This window comes from Ischnura elegans, chromosome 4, assembly GCF_921293095.1.
Source record: "Ischnura elegans chromosome 4, ioIscEleg1.1, whole genome shotgun sequence".
Classification (NCBI taxonomy): domain Eukaryota; kingdom Metazoa; phylum Arthropoda; class Insecta; order Odonata; family Coenagrionidae; genus Ischnura; species Ischnura elegans.
In genome coordinates this window covers 119,891,952-119,911,074 of record NC_060249.1, presented here as the reverse complement: position 1 = coordinate 119,911,074, position 19,123 = coordinate 119,891,952, and the positions used below count along the sequence as shown (strand labels likewise).

General features: G+C 37.8%; 2 protein-coding genes across 6 annotated transcripts in view; one reads left to right on the top strand and one right to left on the bottom strand.

Moving 5' to 3' along the window:
- The window catches only part of LOC124157966 (DDB1- and CUL4-associated factor 8-like), a 31,185-nt gene extending 20,722 nt beyond the window's left edge, over nucleotides 1-10,463 (bottom strand). The window contains exons 1-7 of one of the 3 annotated variants that reach the window (XM_046533089.1): nucleotides 10,364-10,463; nucleotides 9,161-10,215; nucleotides 8,684-8,942; nucleotides 2,556-2,791; nucleotides 613-787; nucleotides 338-500; nucleotides 116-246 (exon numbers count right to left, since the gene is read on the bottom strand). In XM_046533089.1, the coding sequence (XP_046389045.1) occupies nucleotides 116-246; nucleotides 338-500; nucleotides 613-787; nucleotides 2,556-2,791; nucleotides 8,684-8,942; nucleotides 9,161-9,897 (1,701 nt within the window). In that variant the 5' untranslated portion in view covers nucleotides 9,898-10,215; nucleotides 10,364-10,463. Of the gene's footprint in view, nucleotides 1-115; nucleotides 247-337; nucleotides 501-612; nucleotides 788-2,555; nucleotides 2,792-8,683; nucleotides 8,943-9,160; nucleotides 10,216-10,307 lie in introns of all 3 variants that reach the window. The other 2 variants (XM_046533090.1, XM_046533091.1) reach the window with 2 other exon arrangements.
- Nucleotides 10,464-10,497: 34 nt separating this feature from the next.
- Nucleotides 10,498-17,911, top strand: LOC124157969 (ankyrin repeat and SAM domain-containing protein 3-like). 3 transcript variants are annotated; one of them, XM_046533096.1, is made up of 9 exons: nucleotides 10,498-10,599; nucleotides 10,955-11,106; nucleotides 13,134-13,332; nucleotides 14,437-14,555; nucleotides 14,646-14,833; nucleotides 16,269-16,415; nucleotides 16,517-16,655; nucleotides 16,730-16,889; nucleotides 17,596-17,911. In XM_046533096.1, the coding sequence occupies exons 1-8, from the start codon at nucleotides 10,585-10,587 to the stop codon at nucleotides 16,875-16,877; spliced, it is 1,107 nt and encodes a 368-aa protein (XP_046389052.1). In that variant the 5' UTR covers nucleotides 10,498-10,584; the 3' UTR covers nucleotides 16,878-16,889; nucleotides 17,596-17,911. The 3 variants fall into 3 exon arrangements, with proteins under 3 accessions (XP_046389052.1, XP_046389053.1, XP_046389051.1); XM_046533095.1 differs by lacking the exon at nucleotides 10,498-10,599 and adding an exon at nucleotides 10,753-10,863; XM_046533097.1 differs by lacking the exon at nucleotides 10,955-11,106 and having other exon boundaries at nucleotides 10,520-10,599.
- Nucleotides 17,912-19,123: the final 1,212 nt, after the last annotated feature.

Sequence of the window (19,123 nt, the reverse complement as noted above, 5' to 3'; positions counted from 1 at the left end):
TTTGGTTCTTTTGTTTTCAACTCATGTTGTGTACACGAAGGCATTTTAGCTTGCCCTTGGAAAAGACAAATTATGCATGCATGGGCATGGAGACATGTATTTTCATTACACTCACCACACCATTTTCATCACCAGGCATGAACTGAACCACTGACTCCATCTCTTTATCCCAAAAGAAAATATTTCCGCAGTCCGACCCAGAGACCACAAACTCACTCTTGGGCCCAAAGAAATTGATTCCTTTCACTGTAAATAGCAAAATGTATTGGTAAGCAAAAGAAAAGTGTACCAAATATCAGTACTACAGAGTAAGAATACAAACACTAGTGAATTATACCTGTTGCATTATTTCTGTGTCCCTCATATCTATGCAAATATTCTGATTCAGATTCATTTGTACCAAATAAATATATGTCTTCATCATTATAAGAACCTAATACTTGCGTTCCGTTGTAGTTAAACACAGCACACGTAACGTGTGCATAGGTGTTGGAATGAAGCTATGGCAAACAAAACACTTAGCATTAATTTTCAGACATTCATGCCACTGCAGAAGCAGCAATAAAATCAAACATTGACCAATGGCCAAAATAAAGACATTAGTTTACTAACCAAGTGATGCGGGCAGTACTTTTTGAGTGGGCTATCACCCTCGCAAATCTTCCTCTTGTCGTAAATCCTGATGAAGTGATCTCTTCCACTGACACAGAATTCATTACAGGTCAAAGGGTTGGCGTGTATGCTGTACAATGCAATCTTTTTCGCTCCCTCTTTAACAGCAACCAACCTATGGTGTTTCATTGTATTAGAGAAAACCACTGTACAGCAAAAATGAATCCCCTAAGAGTACTTACAAGTAAAATTCTCTCATCTTCCAAGCAATTGCCATTGTATTTTGGCTTTTATCTTGCCAATACTTCAGATGGTATGTTATTCATTCATGTCAATAAACAATGACAGAGAGATTAATGAGACAATAAAAATAAGCATGCTCTATAATTCTACAGCGGCAGTTTAATGGCGAATTGGTCGTGGAGGGGTGTTTTGTGGGTTGCGTCATTGCAGGATGGGCAAGAATTTATTTAGATTGAAGATGTGAGTCACCAACGTTGTACACTCAGTGGATTCTGTTGAAATGTTTTGAAATTTGGAAGGAAGAGAATTTCTGACCACAATAACAAATAATTTTTTTTCATTATAATGGAGTACGCCTTTAAATGTTCAGGGCCTGTTCATAAGGACCAGCAATTCTGATCACTCATCTGTTACTATGCACCAGTAGGTCACTGTTATTCATTTGTTCCAAGCATGGATGTCACCATGATAGGCCACCGCTATAGACTATTTCTGCCTGCTGTCAATTCTGAGCTCTTAGTCAAGAGAATATGTTTAACCAAGAAGTAGCAGCCAATATATGGGGATGCCTTTCTTAAAAATTATGAGTATTCAAATTAATACAAAAAGGCTTTCAGTAATCCCATCATAAAGCAGTTGAAATTATGGAAACATACTGAAGATATAACCTATTTTTGGCCAAGGTTATAACCAACAAAAAATTTAGGCTTTTTACACAATATTTCATCCTTACCTATACAACCCAGAAAAGAAAATTTGGAAAGACTAAAGCCCTATAAAGCCCTACAATATTTATTACTTGGAAAAATAATTGCAAATTTTTGTATAGCTGGCAGAATAAAGTCTTCTTCCCTTTATTTACGAGAAAAATCTCACAGCTTCATAATTTACTTCAGTCACCACATTTTATTTAAAGGCAGTTTGCATTTCATGACTTTTGATTTGAGGACTTTGGTTTGAGCTTTGCAGCCAAATTATCATTCATTCACTATTGATGACATTTCCATCACAACAATAATGAAAAATTTTGGATGCAAGGGAATATGGAACATGGAGCATTAATAATACGACTACAACCATGTTATTGCCGCTTAAAAGATCGCGAACTGGCGAAGAAAGCTCTCAATGAGTCTGGGAAGCACTCTAAAATAACAGAATAACGGCATGAATAATAATATATTGTTTGTTTTACATAAATTATGAACATTACAAGACATTAAAGTGAAAGTTTGGGCTATCCGTGTTTTCCGATTATTAGTGTTGTCTCTCCCCATCATTAGCCATTAGGATAATAGGGAGTGTACTATAAATCAGTTTTTTTGGTGTCTTTTGACTGTAACTCACTCCACATAAAACCCAAAATCAGCTTGTGAAATAGGAATGAAGGAATTGTGACCGTAGGAATTCAAAAGTTTGACAATAAATGACTGCACGAGCTTCCCAATAAATGGAGATTTGAGGCCTCCACCACTTTATCCTCATAATTTCTACACTACTCTCAATGTTACCATTGCCATGAAGAGTAGCCCCAAAACATTCTATACCCTCATCGTAAATTATAGGAAATGAACGAAATATGTACTTGTCCCTGAACCATTGATATAGTCCCTGAACTCATTTCATAAACCTATGGGGAATGTTAGACAAAACCATTGAACTGTAACAAGTACCTTTGACCATGACCATCTTTGAGCACTTACTTCTGAGGTTTTGATTCACGCACATCCAGTGAGTTGACAATTGCATCCTCTCCTGCGCTAAGGAAGACGTGAGGTGAGTCTGGCTGTAAGGCCAGCTTATGAGCTGGGCCGCGATGCTGAGCCAGCCGCCTTGTGGCACGGCAGAGACCAGTCGACGATAATTCAGCCAATCGAACTTGCCCATCCCGAGCACACGAAACAATGTGCATATCGCCCGTGAGAGGGAGAAACTTAGCCTGTAAAAACAAAAAAAGAAATATTAAACAGTACAATCTGATCAAGTATAGATGTACTTCATGGCATGTCGTCGCACTGTTCCACCATGACTGAAAGACACTTTCAAAATTCCACTTCATAAAAACTGAAATGCACTAAAAATGTCCATATTAAAACATTTGACACATGAAAAAGTTATTGAGTCAAAATGGAAGGTGCAAGTGAAGAGGATTTTAAAAGAAATTAAACTCGATGTCGAAATGAAAAATTTCTAGCACACTAAATTCCAATCGTAGTGCTTAACAGTCGAAAATCAACCTTTTGGAATTACAACCGCTCGGAATAATTCCAATCAGTTTCAAGCTGATCCCCCAGATGACACATATGGGCTGCATTGTGCTATTGCAGGTTGCATAAAAATGGGCATTTTTACCAGGGCTTTCTAACAATAAAATCTTGAAAACTAAGGTTCATTGGATGCCTAAGAAAAACATATATATCCCTTAAAATTTCATTTTCTATCACACTGCCAAGTGTGATGGCAAACTGATGATGACACGTGGGTTACCTTTCCTTGTAAGACAAACATGGAAGAGTCAAACATTAGTTCTATTCGAGTTCACTTGAAGCGATTACAAAGAAAAACGTAATTAGTACACCATCATCACCATCGTATACATAACAACTTCACCTTAACATGAAGAAGTAACTAAATGTAGCCACTAAGGAAATCGGTATTGCAAAAATTTTCATACAGAAGAAATCTTGGGAGAAGTTAAAGTTAATGAAAAAAGAAAGTAATTCCATAAGTGCATGCTCGAGAGAAAGAAATTTCATCAAATATTTTGTTAATTTGCACTAACAGAAAAAACCCTGACCTGATACCATTAACTCAGAAAAGAACCAACTGACTCTAATATAATGAAATACAACATTAACTTTGTCATAGTAAAGAGCTGCAAATAAAAAGTAAGGGCTTACAAGTTGAATCAAGAGTGCATTTCTTCATGGTAACCATACATACTGAGGAAATCTACACGTCCCAACCCCCTGAGTATGCATCTGATTCTAGTATTGAGTGCAAACTGGAAAAACAAACTCTTTATGGCCAACAAAAAAAAAGCCCCTTATGCCAGGAATACAAAATTTGACAAATGCGTCAGAAGCCTAGGATTTTTTCGGTCAAAGCATGACACCTGTCTCCGTGTACAGAAGATTATGGAAGTGATAATGCATTTGTGCATGTGCATGACATTGCCATTGCAGGACAAAGTAGGAATTCAATTGAGTCAGTCAGGAACAAATTGAAATTCAATTTCAAGTCTTGTATGCCTTGAAATACTTTTCTGGCATTAATGATGTGAGAGTGTAACAAGGTATGCTGTTAATCTCTATAAGTGTATGTTTTAAGGCTATGTTCAAAGCTTCAGATTGAGAACTGTTAAGCAGTAAAATCTCCCATTCAAGCTTTTCCTCCAAGAGAACTGGACGAAAACTGTTTGCTCTCTGATAAGCCTTATCAAGAACTCATAGGTTGTCTCACGCACTTGGTGATTACTTCTCCTCCTAATATTAGTGCAGCTGTGCATTTTTGTAGTAGATTTCAGTTTAATGTTATAGATGCTCAATGGCTAGGAGACATAAGAATCCTCTGATCTTCTATATTATTTCTACTGTATAGATACCTTTTTCTCAACTTATACGCAACCAAACTCTACAAATGAGGTACCAAAATGCACAGAATTTATCAGAGAGCATGCGACGGCATATCTTACTTCCTAAATATTGCTATTGCTTCCCAAAATTGGTTTTTAAATAATTAAAAAAAAAACAAAAACCGGTAAATATTCCTGATGTTAATGGTGCACAAACTGATACATTTGTTCATTTGCAACAATATCTCGCATTCTTTAACTTTTATCAAAATGCGGCTGATTCCACCTTCAAGTCTCCTGTTGATACGTAAGTATGAGTCATCATGTGCGTTTAACAGAGGATAGTGTAATTACTTCCAATGTTGTGTTTAAAGAGGTCCTCTGACCTCAATTTGTGTATGAACATTTCAATTAAATTTGTACATAAGACCCTGTCTTTTTTTTCTACATTTTAAAATTAGAAACGCCCCTATCCCTCTGTGGACCTGCATTGAAAAGAGCGGGGGAAGCCCGCTGGGAGTGGGTGCAGCACACTCATATCTCAAAGGATTCGACAATGCGGGACCTCACCACAAGAAAATGTCACAAACACAAAATAGGATGGGACAATGATATATCAGCCCAGCCTTTTGGAAATACACCCATTTGCCAATTAATGCCCCTAATGTAATGTTCCATCAAGAGTGAGAGCTAATTGAAACAGCATCTGGGAGCTAAACTCAAAGGAGGAACACCTTAGGAAAGTCACTGACGTCAAACAGTCTGCTATCCATCGGCAGATTTATTGTTCCACAGACTGACTGAGGTCCTTTCGTTGGGTTTTCATTATTTGAGTCATCAAGTTCTAAAGAGACAAATTTTATGGAGTTTAATTCGTTCCTCAGACATCACCCTCATGAGTCTCACACAGCACAAATTTACTTAATTCTACATACGAATTGAAAATAATAAAATGCTGTTACATTGCTTCACAAATTGTTAAAACTAATTTATACATTGTTTTTATTCAATTTGTTAGACATTTCGATTTACGAACTTTCAGAGATGTGAACATCTGAAAAATTCAAGCATGCCTAAATTTTCAAATTTAGCTCCTTACGAGTTGGCTGATGCAATGTGGTGTGGCATAGAGGAACTCGCACTTTGGGCTTAATCTGAACAAAGTATAATTTAATCCATAATAATGTGAAGTCGGGAACTATTCAGCGTTTTGTCCATCCTTCCTTCCGGCGGGCAACAATTCTTTTTCGGCTCCGGCAGCGTCACACACCCAGCTAGATCAGTTTGTCACAATCATGAGTTTATGCACAATTGTAATGCAGTGTTGCATTCTGTATGATAACCACACTCCTCGATGACTTGCATAGGTTTATCATCTTACAAGCAAAGTCTCAAGGAATGCATCTCATTCGTACGTCAAGGACTTATTGTACTCGGGAAGATATCAAACCTCGAGTGTGTCATGTCCCATTCCTATTCTGAGAAAATGAAACGATTGTTCTCGTTTTTATATATTTGCACGTAATTTAATCGTGTATATTATACCCTTGATTCTGGAGCAATATTGCAGTGCAACTGTACGTACAGGAGATTGCAGAGAAGAAATTTTGACAAAATATGTTTTTTCTTCATTGATTCCTAAAAGAAACGTTCATGCGAATTTTGTTATTACGAACGTACAGTTTTTCAGTCCCGTGAACTTCGTAATAGCGAGAGTCTACTGTAGCAGGATACAAATCTGATAGAGGATTATAGGGGCGCAAGGTGTGCAATGATCGCTGCACAACGCAGAACTTTCAAGGGCATTGACGCAGAACCAGTAAGTGTTGAACTGGAACAGGGTCTCCATGCATGAACAGTGCTAATGCAGAGCAGTGCAAATAGGAACAGCTTACCGTATATGTCTGAATATAGTCCCCCCTTTTTTTCCAAAAATGCCTGTGGTAAAAGTAAAGGGGGGGGACTATATTCGGAGAAATATGGTATATCAGTTAGTGGGTGTTATGCAGGCCACCTCCCTTCTTTCCTTCTCCTTTCTCATTCTGTTCAGGAATGGACCGTTTAATTGGGCGAGGGGGCCATGAATTCCCTCAATCAGCTGACCCATCACAATAAAAAGAATGGACTTCAGGAATGGACTGTTGAATTGGGTAAGGGGGGCCATGAATTCCCTAAATCAGTTGATTCAGCATAATAAAAACTCCTTGTCAATCCATGATAAAACAAGGCCCTCTCTTTAAACTCACTGTCAGCGTGTTTGTTTCTCTGCTCATGGTTTGGTGGCCTAGCCCATTGCATGTCGCGTCAGAATATAGAAAAATTTTGGCTCTCAAGTGGTATGCTCTTTCTGTTAAGGACTTTCCATGAAGAAGGCACTGAGAGTGTGGTCAAGAGGGGGAAGGTGACACCTTGGACCATGGGCCTTACCCACCATATGTACTACAGGTGGTGAGGAACAGGTTACACACCCTTGAAGAATAGGATATTCTTACACGGGTGGCCTTCATTGATAACCTTCTGCATTCCTCCTCCACTTTATTCCATATTCAGTAAACCCTCCACACTGAAAGTGATGGCTACCCATGACACCTCCCATTAACCACCACCTCAATGTCTCCCAGCCTTCCATACCCTCTTACTTTCTCCCCAACCACATTACTTGCCTAAATAGTGTCCACTTTTCTCATTAAATTCATTATTCAGGTGTACATTGTGTCAAAACCATGGTTGTTAGCAGGGACTCATATAAGAAGGACTGGACACTTGCAAAATATTTCTCTCCACCTTGCTTTCTATATGGGTAAAATCAAATACAAGATGGCAGATTCTGTAATCGCCCTCCATCTGCACTCCACTAGTTTTAGCAGCAGAGTGAAAAACACTACATTTGATAAGACAACTGGATATGGTGAAGAGGTATTAATTTTACTCGGGCCACTGGAAGTTGCAAGAAGAGCACCATCCATATGGTTTGCTCAAGTGACAATTAAAATGTTAGCCTGCCTCAAAATACATCAATAATCCTATCAAAACTAATGACTGAATATCATTGTTCATAAATTAATGACTAACACTTATTTATTGCAAATTTTTCCTGGCAACTTAATGCACATACAGCAGTGCATCAACTAGTTTTCCCAAGGTTACGCTCTGCTTAGAATAAATTTGTAAATATTTGAGTAAAATTCATTGGGTGCTTTCCATTCATTGACACAAATCGACTTGCGTCGCGGTTTTCGTGTTCCATTCTGTGTGTGTCGCTGACTGTTGTGACACAAGTCAACAAAAGGCAACGCACAGGAATTGGAGAGTTATTTAACCAGTTTCCGTGAGTCGACACTAGTCAATGCATGAGTCGCATGAATGGAAAGCACCCATTATTGTTGACCAATAACATGATTAATGATCAATTGTGTGTACTCATCGTAAAAAGTCAAATAAATTGGTTATACAGGTAATTCAGGTTGGTGCGGTGGTTAGAATACAGGCTTCCCAGCCCTTGGATTCAGGTTCAAATCCTGGCGGTGGCGGAAATATTTCAGAGACTGCCCAATCCCTGCTTGAGTGCTTTGTGGAGAATACTTAGTGCACAGCACTCTGTCCGTCAGATGAGACGTTGAGCCATGGGCACCTTGGTGCCTTTCGTTAAGAAGAGGCCGCTAAGGTCGACTTCAGGTTTCTCTCCATCCCCAAGTCCCTCACCCTTCCCTCAAAGAGCAAACGACCCCAGCCGTTGGTCACCTCCTCCAAAAACCATGCCATAAATTGGTTAACTTATTTCTTAAGAGTATGAGCTTTGAAAAATGGATTGGGTTGATGGAAATATCCATGTTAATAATGAAAGGTGTCAACTGACTTTGGTAGAGAAGTAAGCAATTGCTCCAGTACCATGGTATAGCATGACGAAGTCCCTGATATTTGTTTCCCCGTGAAAAATAGAATAATGGGGAAAATAGACATTTTCCTGTTGAATTACCAAGCATACAATGTTTTCCATGAGTGACCATCAGCCCTGCCACCTGGAGGGCGATCGCTCCAACAACAACATTTATGTGGACTATTATTAACTAAGTGAGCACAGGAAGGTTAATTGGCAGCAATGTGATCACCTATAGAAACAGCCAAGTCCATTTTTCTCGAATGCTGTTGATCCTTGTCTACGGCATAATTTGCCTATAATCAACTTCAAAACATGTAAAACGATTCGAGCTTTGAAATTTCTGTAGTTACCCAACCCCAGAATATTATTATTCTTACCTGAAAAACGTTACTTCGGTGGCCACTGTCATACTGAAGTACTTTCTTTCCTAAAGCCCAATCCCAAATAATAATCTTCAAATCATCAGAGCCACTTGCAAGTCGTGAGCCACTGCTGTTGAAATGAAGAGTGTTCACGCAACCATTGTGACCTTCCAATCTGCTCATGAGTTCAAGTCGCTGGACGGCATGAAGTGATCCATAGCATCGTCGCTGGAAAAGTTCAGGGCCAGCCATGTTGCCCCTACTTCCTTTTTGCCTGAAACAAAATTGAACATCACCAATAACAATATACATTTGTCTGATTATTTACGTGACATTCATTGGTAGTGATTGATACTTAAGAAATACGACTGTCACCAATTGGCAAACAGAATTATAAGCTACCTTATAAAGACTAACAAATTAATATTTTACATGCAGAGAGTTGAGCCAATATATACATTTATAGGGAGCCGCATAGTGCAGTGGGATTACCTGTTTATAACTTCCTGCATGACAAACCACTTGTGTTTTGGCTTCCCCTTCATCAAAACAACGGCAGAAATTTCAGCAGCTTCATTGTCCGAGGACTTAATATCACTCTTTCTTTCTTCCGAATTCGTATCGCTATCACTATCCGCATCTGAATCATGAGAGCTGTTCTGATCAGCATCAGCAAAAGGACTCGACAATCCCTCTTCCATTTCGATGTCTGCATTATCGGAAGTTGCAGCACTTTCCTGTTTTTGAGAATCAGGATTCTTCTTTTCATGTGCTTCTTTCTCCTCTTCTTCAGTCTGTGGATTTGAGCAAGAAGATCTTCCAGATTCCTTGTTGGTTGATTCCTCGTCACTGCTGACATCTCCATCGGTATTTCCTTTTTTCCTATAATTTCTGTTTTTTGCTTTCGAATTCAATTTTGGAAAACTACCCGAGGAAGATTTGTCGTCTTTAACGAGTGCCTCAGCCGTCTTTTGCTTTTTGTTTGCATCATCGTCTGAGCTGACTTCTGACTTTTCCACTGATATGCCACTGTCATCTTTCTTCATATGTCTTTTGAGACGCACTTCAATTGTGGCGAGCATCTCTGGCCCGACGCTGTCATTTTCCGTGGTGCAGGGCGACTCAAGGGGATCCTTGCCTTCGGTGCTTGACCCATTGGCTGCCTTCTCACCACTACACACGGCACTGTCGTTATCAACATCCATATTTACTTGTGACGCTGAGGCCATTGCATAATAATATCTAATTAAATGATAGCACTATGAACGAATGACTTGAGTGAATCATAATTAAATTTCAGGCCCTTGAAGAGCAACTTCACGGTGCTGTGCCCTTACGTATAACAAGAGAGGTAATTAAAATCGTTTCAACAAAATCACCATCAAAAATGTATCGTACAACAATAACAGCCTCGATGAGTTCGGCATGAAACGCGGAATAACAATATTAGAAACAATATAAACGATTTGGGGGCATCAGGGCCATTCAGGTCCTTGATAAGTCAAGTCTTCTTTCCACCACAAGTAGAAACTCCTTAAAGGATCAATCTGCAAAACAATTGTAAATTTATTTCAGGCCGGCCATATTGATCCTTAAATAGAAATGCAAGGAACATCGTAGGTAACGAAAAGTAACGCACAAAAACAAGTAACCCCACCACTTAGCAAAGAATAAATCACGAAAAACCCCTGTCACCTCAAAACACTGTAATCGATGTTATCACAATGTCCACCTAATCAATTCATTTGACGTATATCCTCACGAATCACCATTAAAAACAAACAATTTCGCTTCCTTCTTGTTACAGCTGACTGTAATAACAAACTCATTCCGCAAGCTGTCACTGCAGTGGATACATTTTTTAGACTCGCGCGAGACATCTCCGAACTGAACAAGAAGCAAGTTACGGGATCAGAATGGCCATTAAAAAGGTAAAAAGATATTCTGTCACAAAGATTATTAGATTTTGCTGCATCGCAAATACTTCAATTGCTATCTTAATTTTCAATTTACCCAGCTTCTCCCAATTTCTTTTGAGCAGTTCGAATACGTTTCTACCTAGCGAGTCTATAATGCATACGCCGCGATTTTCATTTCGTACTTTTGGGACTGCTGTTCGCATTTTACCACTAGATCAATTTTACTCGCTGTTAACAGACATCTTTATGGCTGGACGGTGGAATTACTTACTAAATGTAACTGCAATTATTTATGGGCGCTTATGATGACGTGACATTTATGAATTAAGTTGTGAATTTACTCCGAGCCAATCTATATTATCCATAGCAAATGCTTCAGCTTGGACCCTCATCGGAATGGGAGAAAGATGAATTTTCACCATTCCTCGCATGGACACGAGAACCTGAATTCCCCCGCTGTGATTTACATACTTTGGCATCGATTGGGAACACCGTTGGTCTACAAGAGTTCCTTGAAAGGTTTAAATACTTCATTTCTATTTTACAATGACCTTCCAGTTTAGTCATTTCGCAAATTTATGGCTTGCTTTCTAGTTTTAAACCACTGATGTTATCTTCGTTGAAGCCATACATGCATTACTTCACTGTGAAGACTTCAGTCCTGTCATCATAACAGAGGGAAAATCAGAAAATCTATACAAACCTCTTCTTACATGTAAAGAGCGTTTGGATTCGTCCAATCTTATATAGTTAATATAATCGTTTTGATTAGTCAGCAATTCTAAGATTGATTTGATGCAACTCTCCATACCACTCTCATATCTGCTAGCCCTATTATAATGTAGTATTTCTTCTCTTTCACATCCGTAAATATCTTTCCTATGGAGCTCATTCAGGGCTGTCCCTTGCCCTTCTCCCTGTTCGCCTGTCCTTGGATGATTGTTTTCATTTGGCCATATGATATTGCAGACTATTAAATTTTCGTCGTCTTGTTAAAGTTTTTAGAAGAATTCTCATATCTCCCACTTTTCTTAGCACCTCCTCATTGCTTATTTGGTCATTTTATCTTAATCATTCTTCAGAGGCCCTTCATTTTGAATGCTTCCACTCTTGATTTCTCTTCAGCTGTCAACGTCCAAGCATCGCTCCCATAGAGAAACTTGCTTCATATGTAGCATCGAATGAATCGTTCCTTACTTCTTTACTTGTTGTCTCTGCTGTAAGTAGATTCTTCTTTTTGTAGAAACCCCTCTTTTCCTGTGATATTCTACTGACTTTTTTTTTCTTGCTTTGTCCATCTTTAGTTATCTGGCTTCGTAAGCAACAAAACTCTGTCGCCTCCTCAAGATTTTGTTTTCCTTGTTTAAAGTTTGTTCTAGCTTCCTCTCTTTTGCTGCATATTAATATCTTAGTCCTCTTTTTGTTGATTTCCATCTGATATCTGGCCATTGTCTTTCCCATATTTGTCAAAGTCTACATCAAATCATCCTCTGTCTTGGCTGACTGCTGTCGTCATCAAATTGCAGCAATCTAACTCATATTCTGTCAATATTAGCACCTTACTCTTTGATTTCATTGACAGCTTTTTTTATATTAACATAATAAATAATAGGATGCAGTACCCTTGTCTCATTCCTTATTGTATTATTGCATCTTCACAGTAGGGTTCAGATTTTTCACACCTACTTGGTTTTAATATGAGCTCACTATATAACCCTATAGGCCGTTTCAATTTTCCCTTTTGCACATCCTAGCGTAGATTCATCATCCCTGCTCCTCTAGCTATTCCAAAATGCTATGATAATCCGATGGGCCATTTTCAATAGGGTTATTCTTAATAACTCATCTTCTCCTCAAAACTTCTCTTGAAGTCCACTTTTTATGTTTATCCAACTATCTTCCACAGATTATGCATATTGAACAATTATACTATTATTATCTTATATTTATTAATTTATTTTTATTGAATTATTAATAATTTAATAAATAACTATGCTAAATGTTTTAGTGGACAGTAGCATTGGGGTAGCCAGGAATTTGTTTGGGGGGTCTAAAATTTGTTTGGGCTTGAGTGGGGAAATTTTTTTAAAAACAGGGTTATAAGTATGTAGAGGGTTTTAAACTAATTTTAACACTTTTCATTATTGAAAAAACTTCATTTTCAAAGAAATCCTTTGTAAATTCATGACTTTTCAATATATTTTTTTCTTTTCTGAAGGAAAGTAATAGTATTTTTATATTTCGGGAGGGGGTCAGGACTTCCCCCCTCACTATGCCACTGGACAGTAGAAAAAGAAAGTCTTCCATAAAAAACATGCATAAATAAGCCCAATGAAAGCATTTCTCCAATAGAAAATGCATCAAATAAATAAAATGGATATTTTTGCATTCTAAAAATCCCTATTTTTCGGTTTCTTCTCTACTAGCAGCTTAATCTTGGAAAACAATGCACCCTTGTGTCCACCTATTCGTGATTGTTTTAATGATTTTGATTTACAAAACTTACCTTTGTTACATTTTAATGGCAGGTTTTTGTTTTCTTGCAGAGAAAGGACTTCAGTTTCAAAGAAGAATAAAGAGGGTTGGACGCCATTAATGTACGCTTGCTTCAATGGTTGTCCTGAAACTATAGAACTTCTCCTCAGATGCGGAGCAGAAAAAGATACTAGAAATGCACAAGGTCAAACTGCATTAATGATTGCGGCACATAATGGACATGAGGATGCAGCAAAATTTTTCACAGAGGTATACATATATGTATGTACTTCCAAAGAGGTTTTTTGTGGAAGAACAGTGGTGGCAGGTATCCTCTTCTTCAGTTGCGAATCAACCTCAATCTATTGTGGAGGGTGTGATCTTTATGTGGTCTCCTTCCAATCCTTTAGAAATGCTTTCAGGGAAATTGTCAAGTACAAGGGTGCAGCTAGGAATTAAGGTTGGGGGGGTTTAGGTGCAACTAATACCGGTGTGTGTGGAGGTATGGAATACCCACCAGGATAAACGGTAGGTGCGAGATTTAAAAATTGCGGAATTTTAAGATAAACTGTGCAAAATGGCGAGTTTTACGGCTTTGAGGGATATTTTATTAATCCTTACACTATTCTATTAGTAATATCAATCCAATTAAGTAAAATGGATGGAACTTAAAAATTTCTCTGAGCTCTGGGGGGGTTTTAACCCCCAAAACCTCCCCCTTGCTGCGCCACTGGTCAAGTACAAGGTCATTACATACAAGGTTTTTCCCTCTAACTATTTTTTTGGGGCTGTCAAGACAGGCATAAATATTTATTAATTTGTTTATAGGTGATCAAATATTAACCTGAGATCAAATTAAGCTTAATGTGTCATGCAAAAAGAAATTTGACAGTTATGATGATCCACCTGAATGAAAAATTGAAATTAGGGTGTTCTAATAGCTAATATGCCCTAAGTATAAGGAGTCCCCCATTAGCAAAATAACTCTGGAAAATACTGTTTTGCATATTCTGTTAAAAAAATTTTATCTTAGTGATATTGAGAACATCATTGTATGTATATATTTTCCTGGTCCAATAGAAGTAGGTAATAAATCAAGTGTCTCCCCTAGAAAAATGGATAGGTATAGGATTTTTTTCCATCAAACAAATGAGAGCTTCAATAAGTGTTAGGCTGTGTTCAAATAACATTAGCACATATACATACCATTTTAGCACTACATACGTACACAGATGAATAGCTGGTGCCTTAGCGATTCCCTCACATGCCTATTGAGGTGGCTTACAGGGTATAATGTTCATGTAAATCACTGAAAGTAATCCATAAATACATCCTAAAAATCTCTCCCTGTTCTACTGATTTTATATCTTGTAGAAGGCAGTCGTAAATGCAGCGGATGACAAAGGGTGGACAGCCTTATTCTATGCTGTCAACAGAGCACACCAAAGTGTAGCCAATATTTTATTGCTAAATGGAGCGGATATCAATAAAGTGTAAGGCCTATTTTAGATGCATGCAGTTATGCCATAATATTGGTGCAGGGCTTATTCAACTGCAATCTTCTCTTTCTTTCGTTTGATCAGGGACAAAACTGGAGCAACAGCAGCAATGGTGGCTGCGATGGAAGGCAAGGAAGGCATGGTGAAGTTCATCTTGAAAAGTGGAGCCGATGCCACCATTAAATCTCTGGAGGGAGAAACACTCAAGTCGATAGCTACTCGCAGGGGGCTGAGTAGTTTGGCCCAAGTGGTGGACCTCTACTTGCCAGAAGGTGCACTCTCTTTCCCAATTGGGTCATTTGTATGTATTACTCCTGCGTTAACCCTTCCGCTGCATCAGTTATTGGCACATTCTATGGGCAGAAAAAGTATTCAAACAAAAGATGTGTGCCACCACTTTCACTTTTGCTTGAAAATTGGTTTCCTTTCTGACAGTATGTATTCACTATTGGGAATGAGGTGAGGGAAATTTGAAGCACTGTCTTTTTTCAGCAACTAAGGTTGTGAAGGGAGGTCCCTGCCCAGGGGCGCAGCTAGGAATTAAGGCTAGGGGGGGTTTTAGGTGCAACTAATACTTATGGGTGTGGGGGTATTGCATACCTATCAGGGTAAGCAGGAGTTGTGGGGGCCCTCCTCCAGAAAAAATTGAAGAATAATGTTTCAAAATGGCGTGTTTTACAGCTTTCTGAGGGATATTTGATAAATTCTAACACTATTCTATAAGTAATACTGATCCAAATAAGTAAAATGGATTAAACTTAAAAATTTCTCTGACCTCTGGGGGTGGGGGGTTTATCCCCCTCGCTGCGCCACTGTCCCTGCCTTCCTGCCTGAAGCGTAATTCACCCTAGTCACTAAAATGGAGGTGGCACATACGATAGCCTTGTAAAATTTAAGTTTTATTTCACTCTGTTGGCTTCCTTAGTGCACATTCCTTTTCTCTGCTCTCTCCTTCTCACCCTCCTTTCCTTCAAAGTTTCGCTCTTACTTTTTTACTCATGCAAATGCACACTAAGCTCATCCTTTGCTCTCTCATCTCTGAAAATTTGAGAGCTGTAGTCTCCCGTTGGAAAGTAGTAATATGGAACATTTGAAAGGATGAAGAAAAATGCTGGATACCTCAAAAAGTATCATCATATGTCATTTTTAATCGAGTATGGAAATATTTGCTCAGCAATCAAGCAAATAATTGCAACAAAGTACATACGCAATTTTTTTCTAAATTGAGGAGCAACATTCATTTAAACATAATATCCGTTAATTGTTTTTTGGAAGGTAACTTTTCATCGACACCTGTGTGGGTGGAGCAATAAATTGACATCACAACAACCACCGACAATGGAGAGCCATTTCAGTGAAATTCGATGCTGTTTTTACTGAATTATTTGAAACAACATAACTGGAATATCAGGGTCTTTTCATCGCGTATCATACCTATATAATTGAACACATGTAAATTAGTACATTTTAGGCAGTGCTTTTTATAAGCCAGTCCACCACCAATCAACTAAAAAAATTTTAAATATTCTACATATCAATAGCAATTGTGCCTCACTTGGTGCTTTGCTATATTGCCAAGGTAGCTTTAAAAAGACACATACATTTGGAAATACATATCCAATTGGAATAGTATTTTTTAACGCTATGGCAACGGTTTAAATTAAAGATTTTCTTCACAATTTATGGCTATGCATATGAAATAAAAAGAGCCTGCAAAGGAAGTTGGAGTTGGGAGGAAAGTGAAAACCAAAGAGCCATGGCAGCCTCAGCCGCAGCCTCTGCGCAAGTCCCGATCGCTGCCCCCTGTGGCGGCAGCCCCCATTGGCTGCGTCACCAACCACGTCTTGCAGATAGGTAGGTACTGCACACTCACAGCGTAAAGGAATTGAATTGAGAATTGTGTTAGGATTGCACTGAAATCTGTAATTTGAATGAATTATCTTTTATCATTCCAGCCCTGAAGGAAATGAATCTTTTAAGCATTTTGAAATTTTATAGTCTGGAGAAATATCATAAAGTGTTTGAAAATCAAAACATTGATCTTGGTGTGTTCCTATCGCTAACTGAAGAGGATCTTAGACATTTGGGAATAGAGCAAGTATCCACTTTCCCAAATACGATAAGGGTAATTTTTATAATATCCATGAGTTAAAGATTGACTTTTTCAGGTTGTTTGGACCGCGTCGGAAATTATCCCTAGTCATTAAACACTTAAATAGATGTGACATTTGCCATTTGGTCACTCAACAGCAGTACCTTGACTCAGTGAAGACTGAATTTGGAAATGTGGTTCCTAAACTTTGCCCTTCAGACTGATAAAACCCAAAGGTAATGTTAAATTGTCTAACCCAAGTTATTAGGTACTTAATGCATAAAAACTATGTGATTACGATGTGATGTAATCATTAGGGTTGTATAGCTAATAGCAGGGTAGGAGGTGCTTGAGAGAGTGTTGCACTTTTTCATGCATGCATTCTTCAGACCTATTCAGTCATTTTGGTCCAAAGATCCTTTAAAAGGCTCATCTTGCCCACATTTTCTAGTATAATGGCTAAAGCCCAATAGTCTTGTTTTTGGGAAAATATAACACTACCTCTTCACCCATCAAGTTCAAATAATACGAAATTGCCTCATAAAATACCTCACCAGCCAATTTATTATATTTGTACCTATTTGCATCTCCTATAAAGTTCTATATTCAATGGGTGCTCAGGGCTAAATCGACTGTAAAGGTGCAAATACGTAATGTATTTACCAAGTGGCTTGCTTGCATTAAGAAGTGTAACAATATCATCTTGTCACCTTGCTCTGCCTGTACTATAAGAGCAGCGCTCACAATGTGGCAATAGATACAAGTTATTGACTCGTTAGAATTTCACAATTTTTTTTATAATATAGTGATCCTTGTATTTTGGTTCTATCAGATTAAAAATAATTCCAGAGAAATATATGTACCTTCTTAGCTATAGAAGAAGGTAAAAATCAATTCATTTCATACAATAACATTTACGTAATGTCTCACAACAAATTTCAGGTTTCAGCTGCAGGAGGAGAAACCGAAAGAAGAAAATTTTTTTAAGTTGGTGCCAAAAATGAGAGTTCACTATAATAATTTATTATTGCCGTTTGGAAATTGGGGCATGCTACAAAAATACTGGCCTAACTCTGCTAGTCACTGTTCCATCCATTCTGGCTATTTTTTCTTGGCAGTTTGATATTTGTTATTTAAGTGCTGGGAAGCACTTTTAAAGAATTATTTGACCTTGTTTAAGTTTTATTTTTTGTATCTATGAACCTGTATTTTGCATTAAAAAGTATATATTTGTGATATAAATTCATACTTTGGTGAAGTCAAGTTGTTTTGTTGATGCTGTTAACTATATTGGCTGCTCATATTGGAAGTATAGTGGCTCTCTCACCTCTATATGCAGAAGAGAGAATGAGCTCCATTAAAATATTTTCTGCACAGAGAGATAGAGACTTGTGATCTATCAGCCAGCTACCACTGAATGTGGTGAGTATGATAGTTACCCATGCTAATAGACCTGCTATGAGCAAACTTAAGGTATAAGCATGGCAAAAGATTCTAGCTCTCATTACTTGAAGTCACCTACATACTTTTTGATATCAGCAGTACCCTGTGAAATACTGGCATCCTGTTAGCCAAATTGACGGTCAAAATGCTATTCTGATCAAATCAGAATGCATGAAATTACTGCAATTGGAGACAACCAATAACTACGGTGAAATTGACTAAAATTATAATCAAATTTCGAAATAATTTATACATTTATTAAAGTATATATATACAAAATGAACATGCACTTAATTAACATAATTGTCCATTCACAAGCCTTTCTCTAAAACAGAAGTCTTCACAGAAAAATTCATCTATGAAAGTAAAATTATAAATATAATATACATCTGTATTACATCACAGTATAACTTATCTATAATTACTAGGGCTCCTTGATTTTCACTATTTTTATGCATAATTTCCGTTTTTACCAAATTTGTAGGCTTTTTGGCTTTCATAACGATTTTTTGAGCGATTTGGAAAGGTTTTTCGATCATGTTGCTCTTTTTAAATGTCTAACCACATATAAGGGTCATTTTTACCAATTTCACGATATATGTTCAAACCAAGGATTGAAACACTGAAATTTTGATGCTCATTATGCCATTTTAAAATCCCCAGCACAATCTTCATATTCGAGCTAGGTGGTATGTATTGAATTAAATGTTCAGATGCTGCATCAACAGTTATTCAGTTTTAAAATTTCTTATTCCAAGGAGTCAACTGCTATTCAACTCCATTTTTAAATTGGCCATTGTATGTAATTCGAAATATTACACAACAAAGTGTGTGTTCGCAAGATAAGATTTCGTTAGGGGACCCCAGTGACCCCAAGTGATAAGGACCCAGAATTTGAGTTCTTTGGGACTGAAAAATAAACATGTCTATGAAAAACATCAAATAAATAACCTTGACAACCGAAGTTTTGATTGTTTTGACCTACATAATGTCTTTGTGTTTGTGAGATATGGTCCACCAAAATCAG

Coding starts and splice junctions, on each gene's coding strand:
- LOC124157969 (XM_046533095.1), top strand. CDS start 10,834: ATGGCTGGACGGTGGAATTACTTACTAAAT. Junction 11,107..13,133: donor CTACAAGAGTTCCTTGAAAG/GTTTAAATACTT, acceptor GTTTTCTTGCAG/AGAAAGGACTTCAGTTTCAA. Junction 16,416..16,516: donor CAACCACGTCTTGCAGATAG/GTAGGTACTGCA, acceptor TTATCATTCCAG/CCCTGAAGGAAATGAATCTT.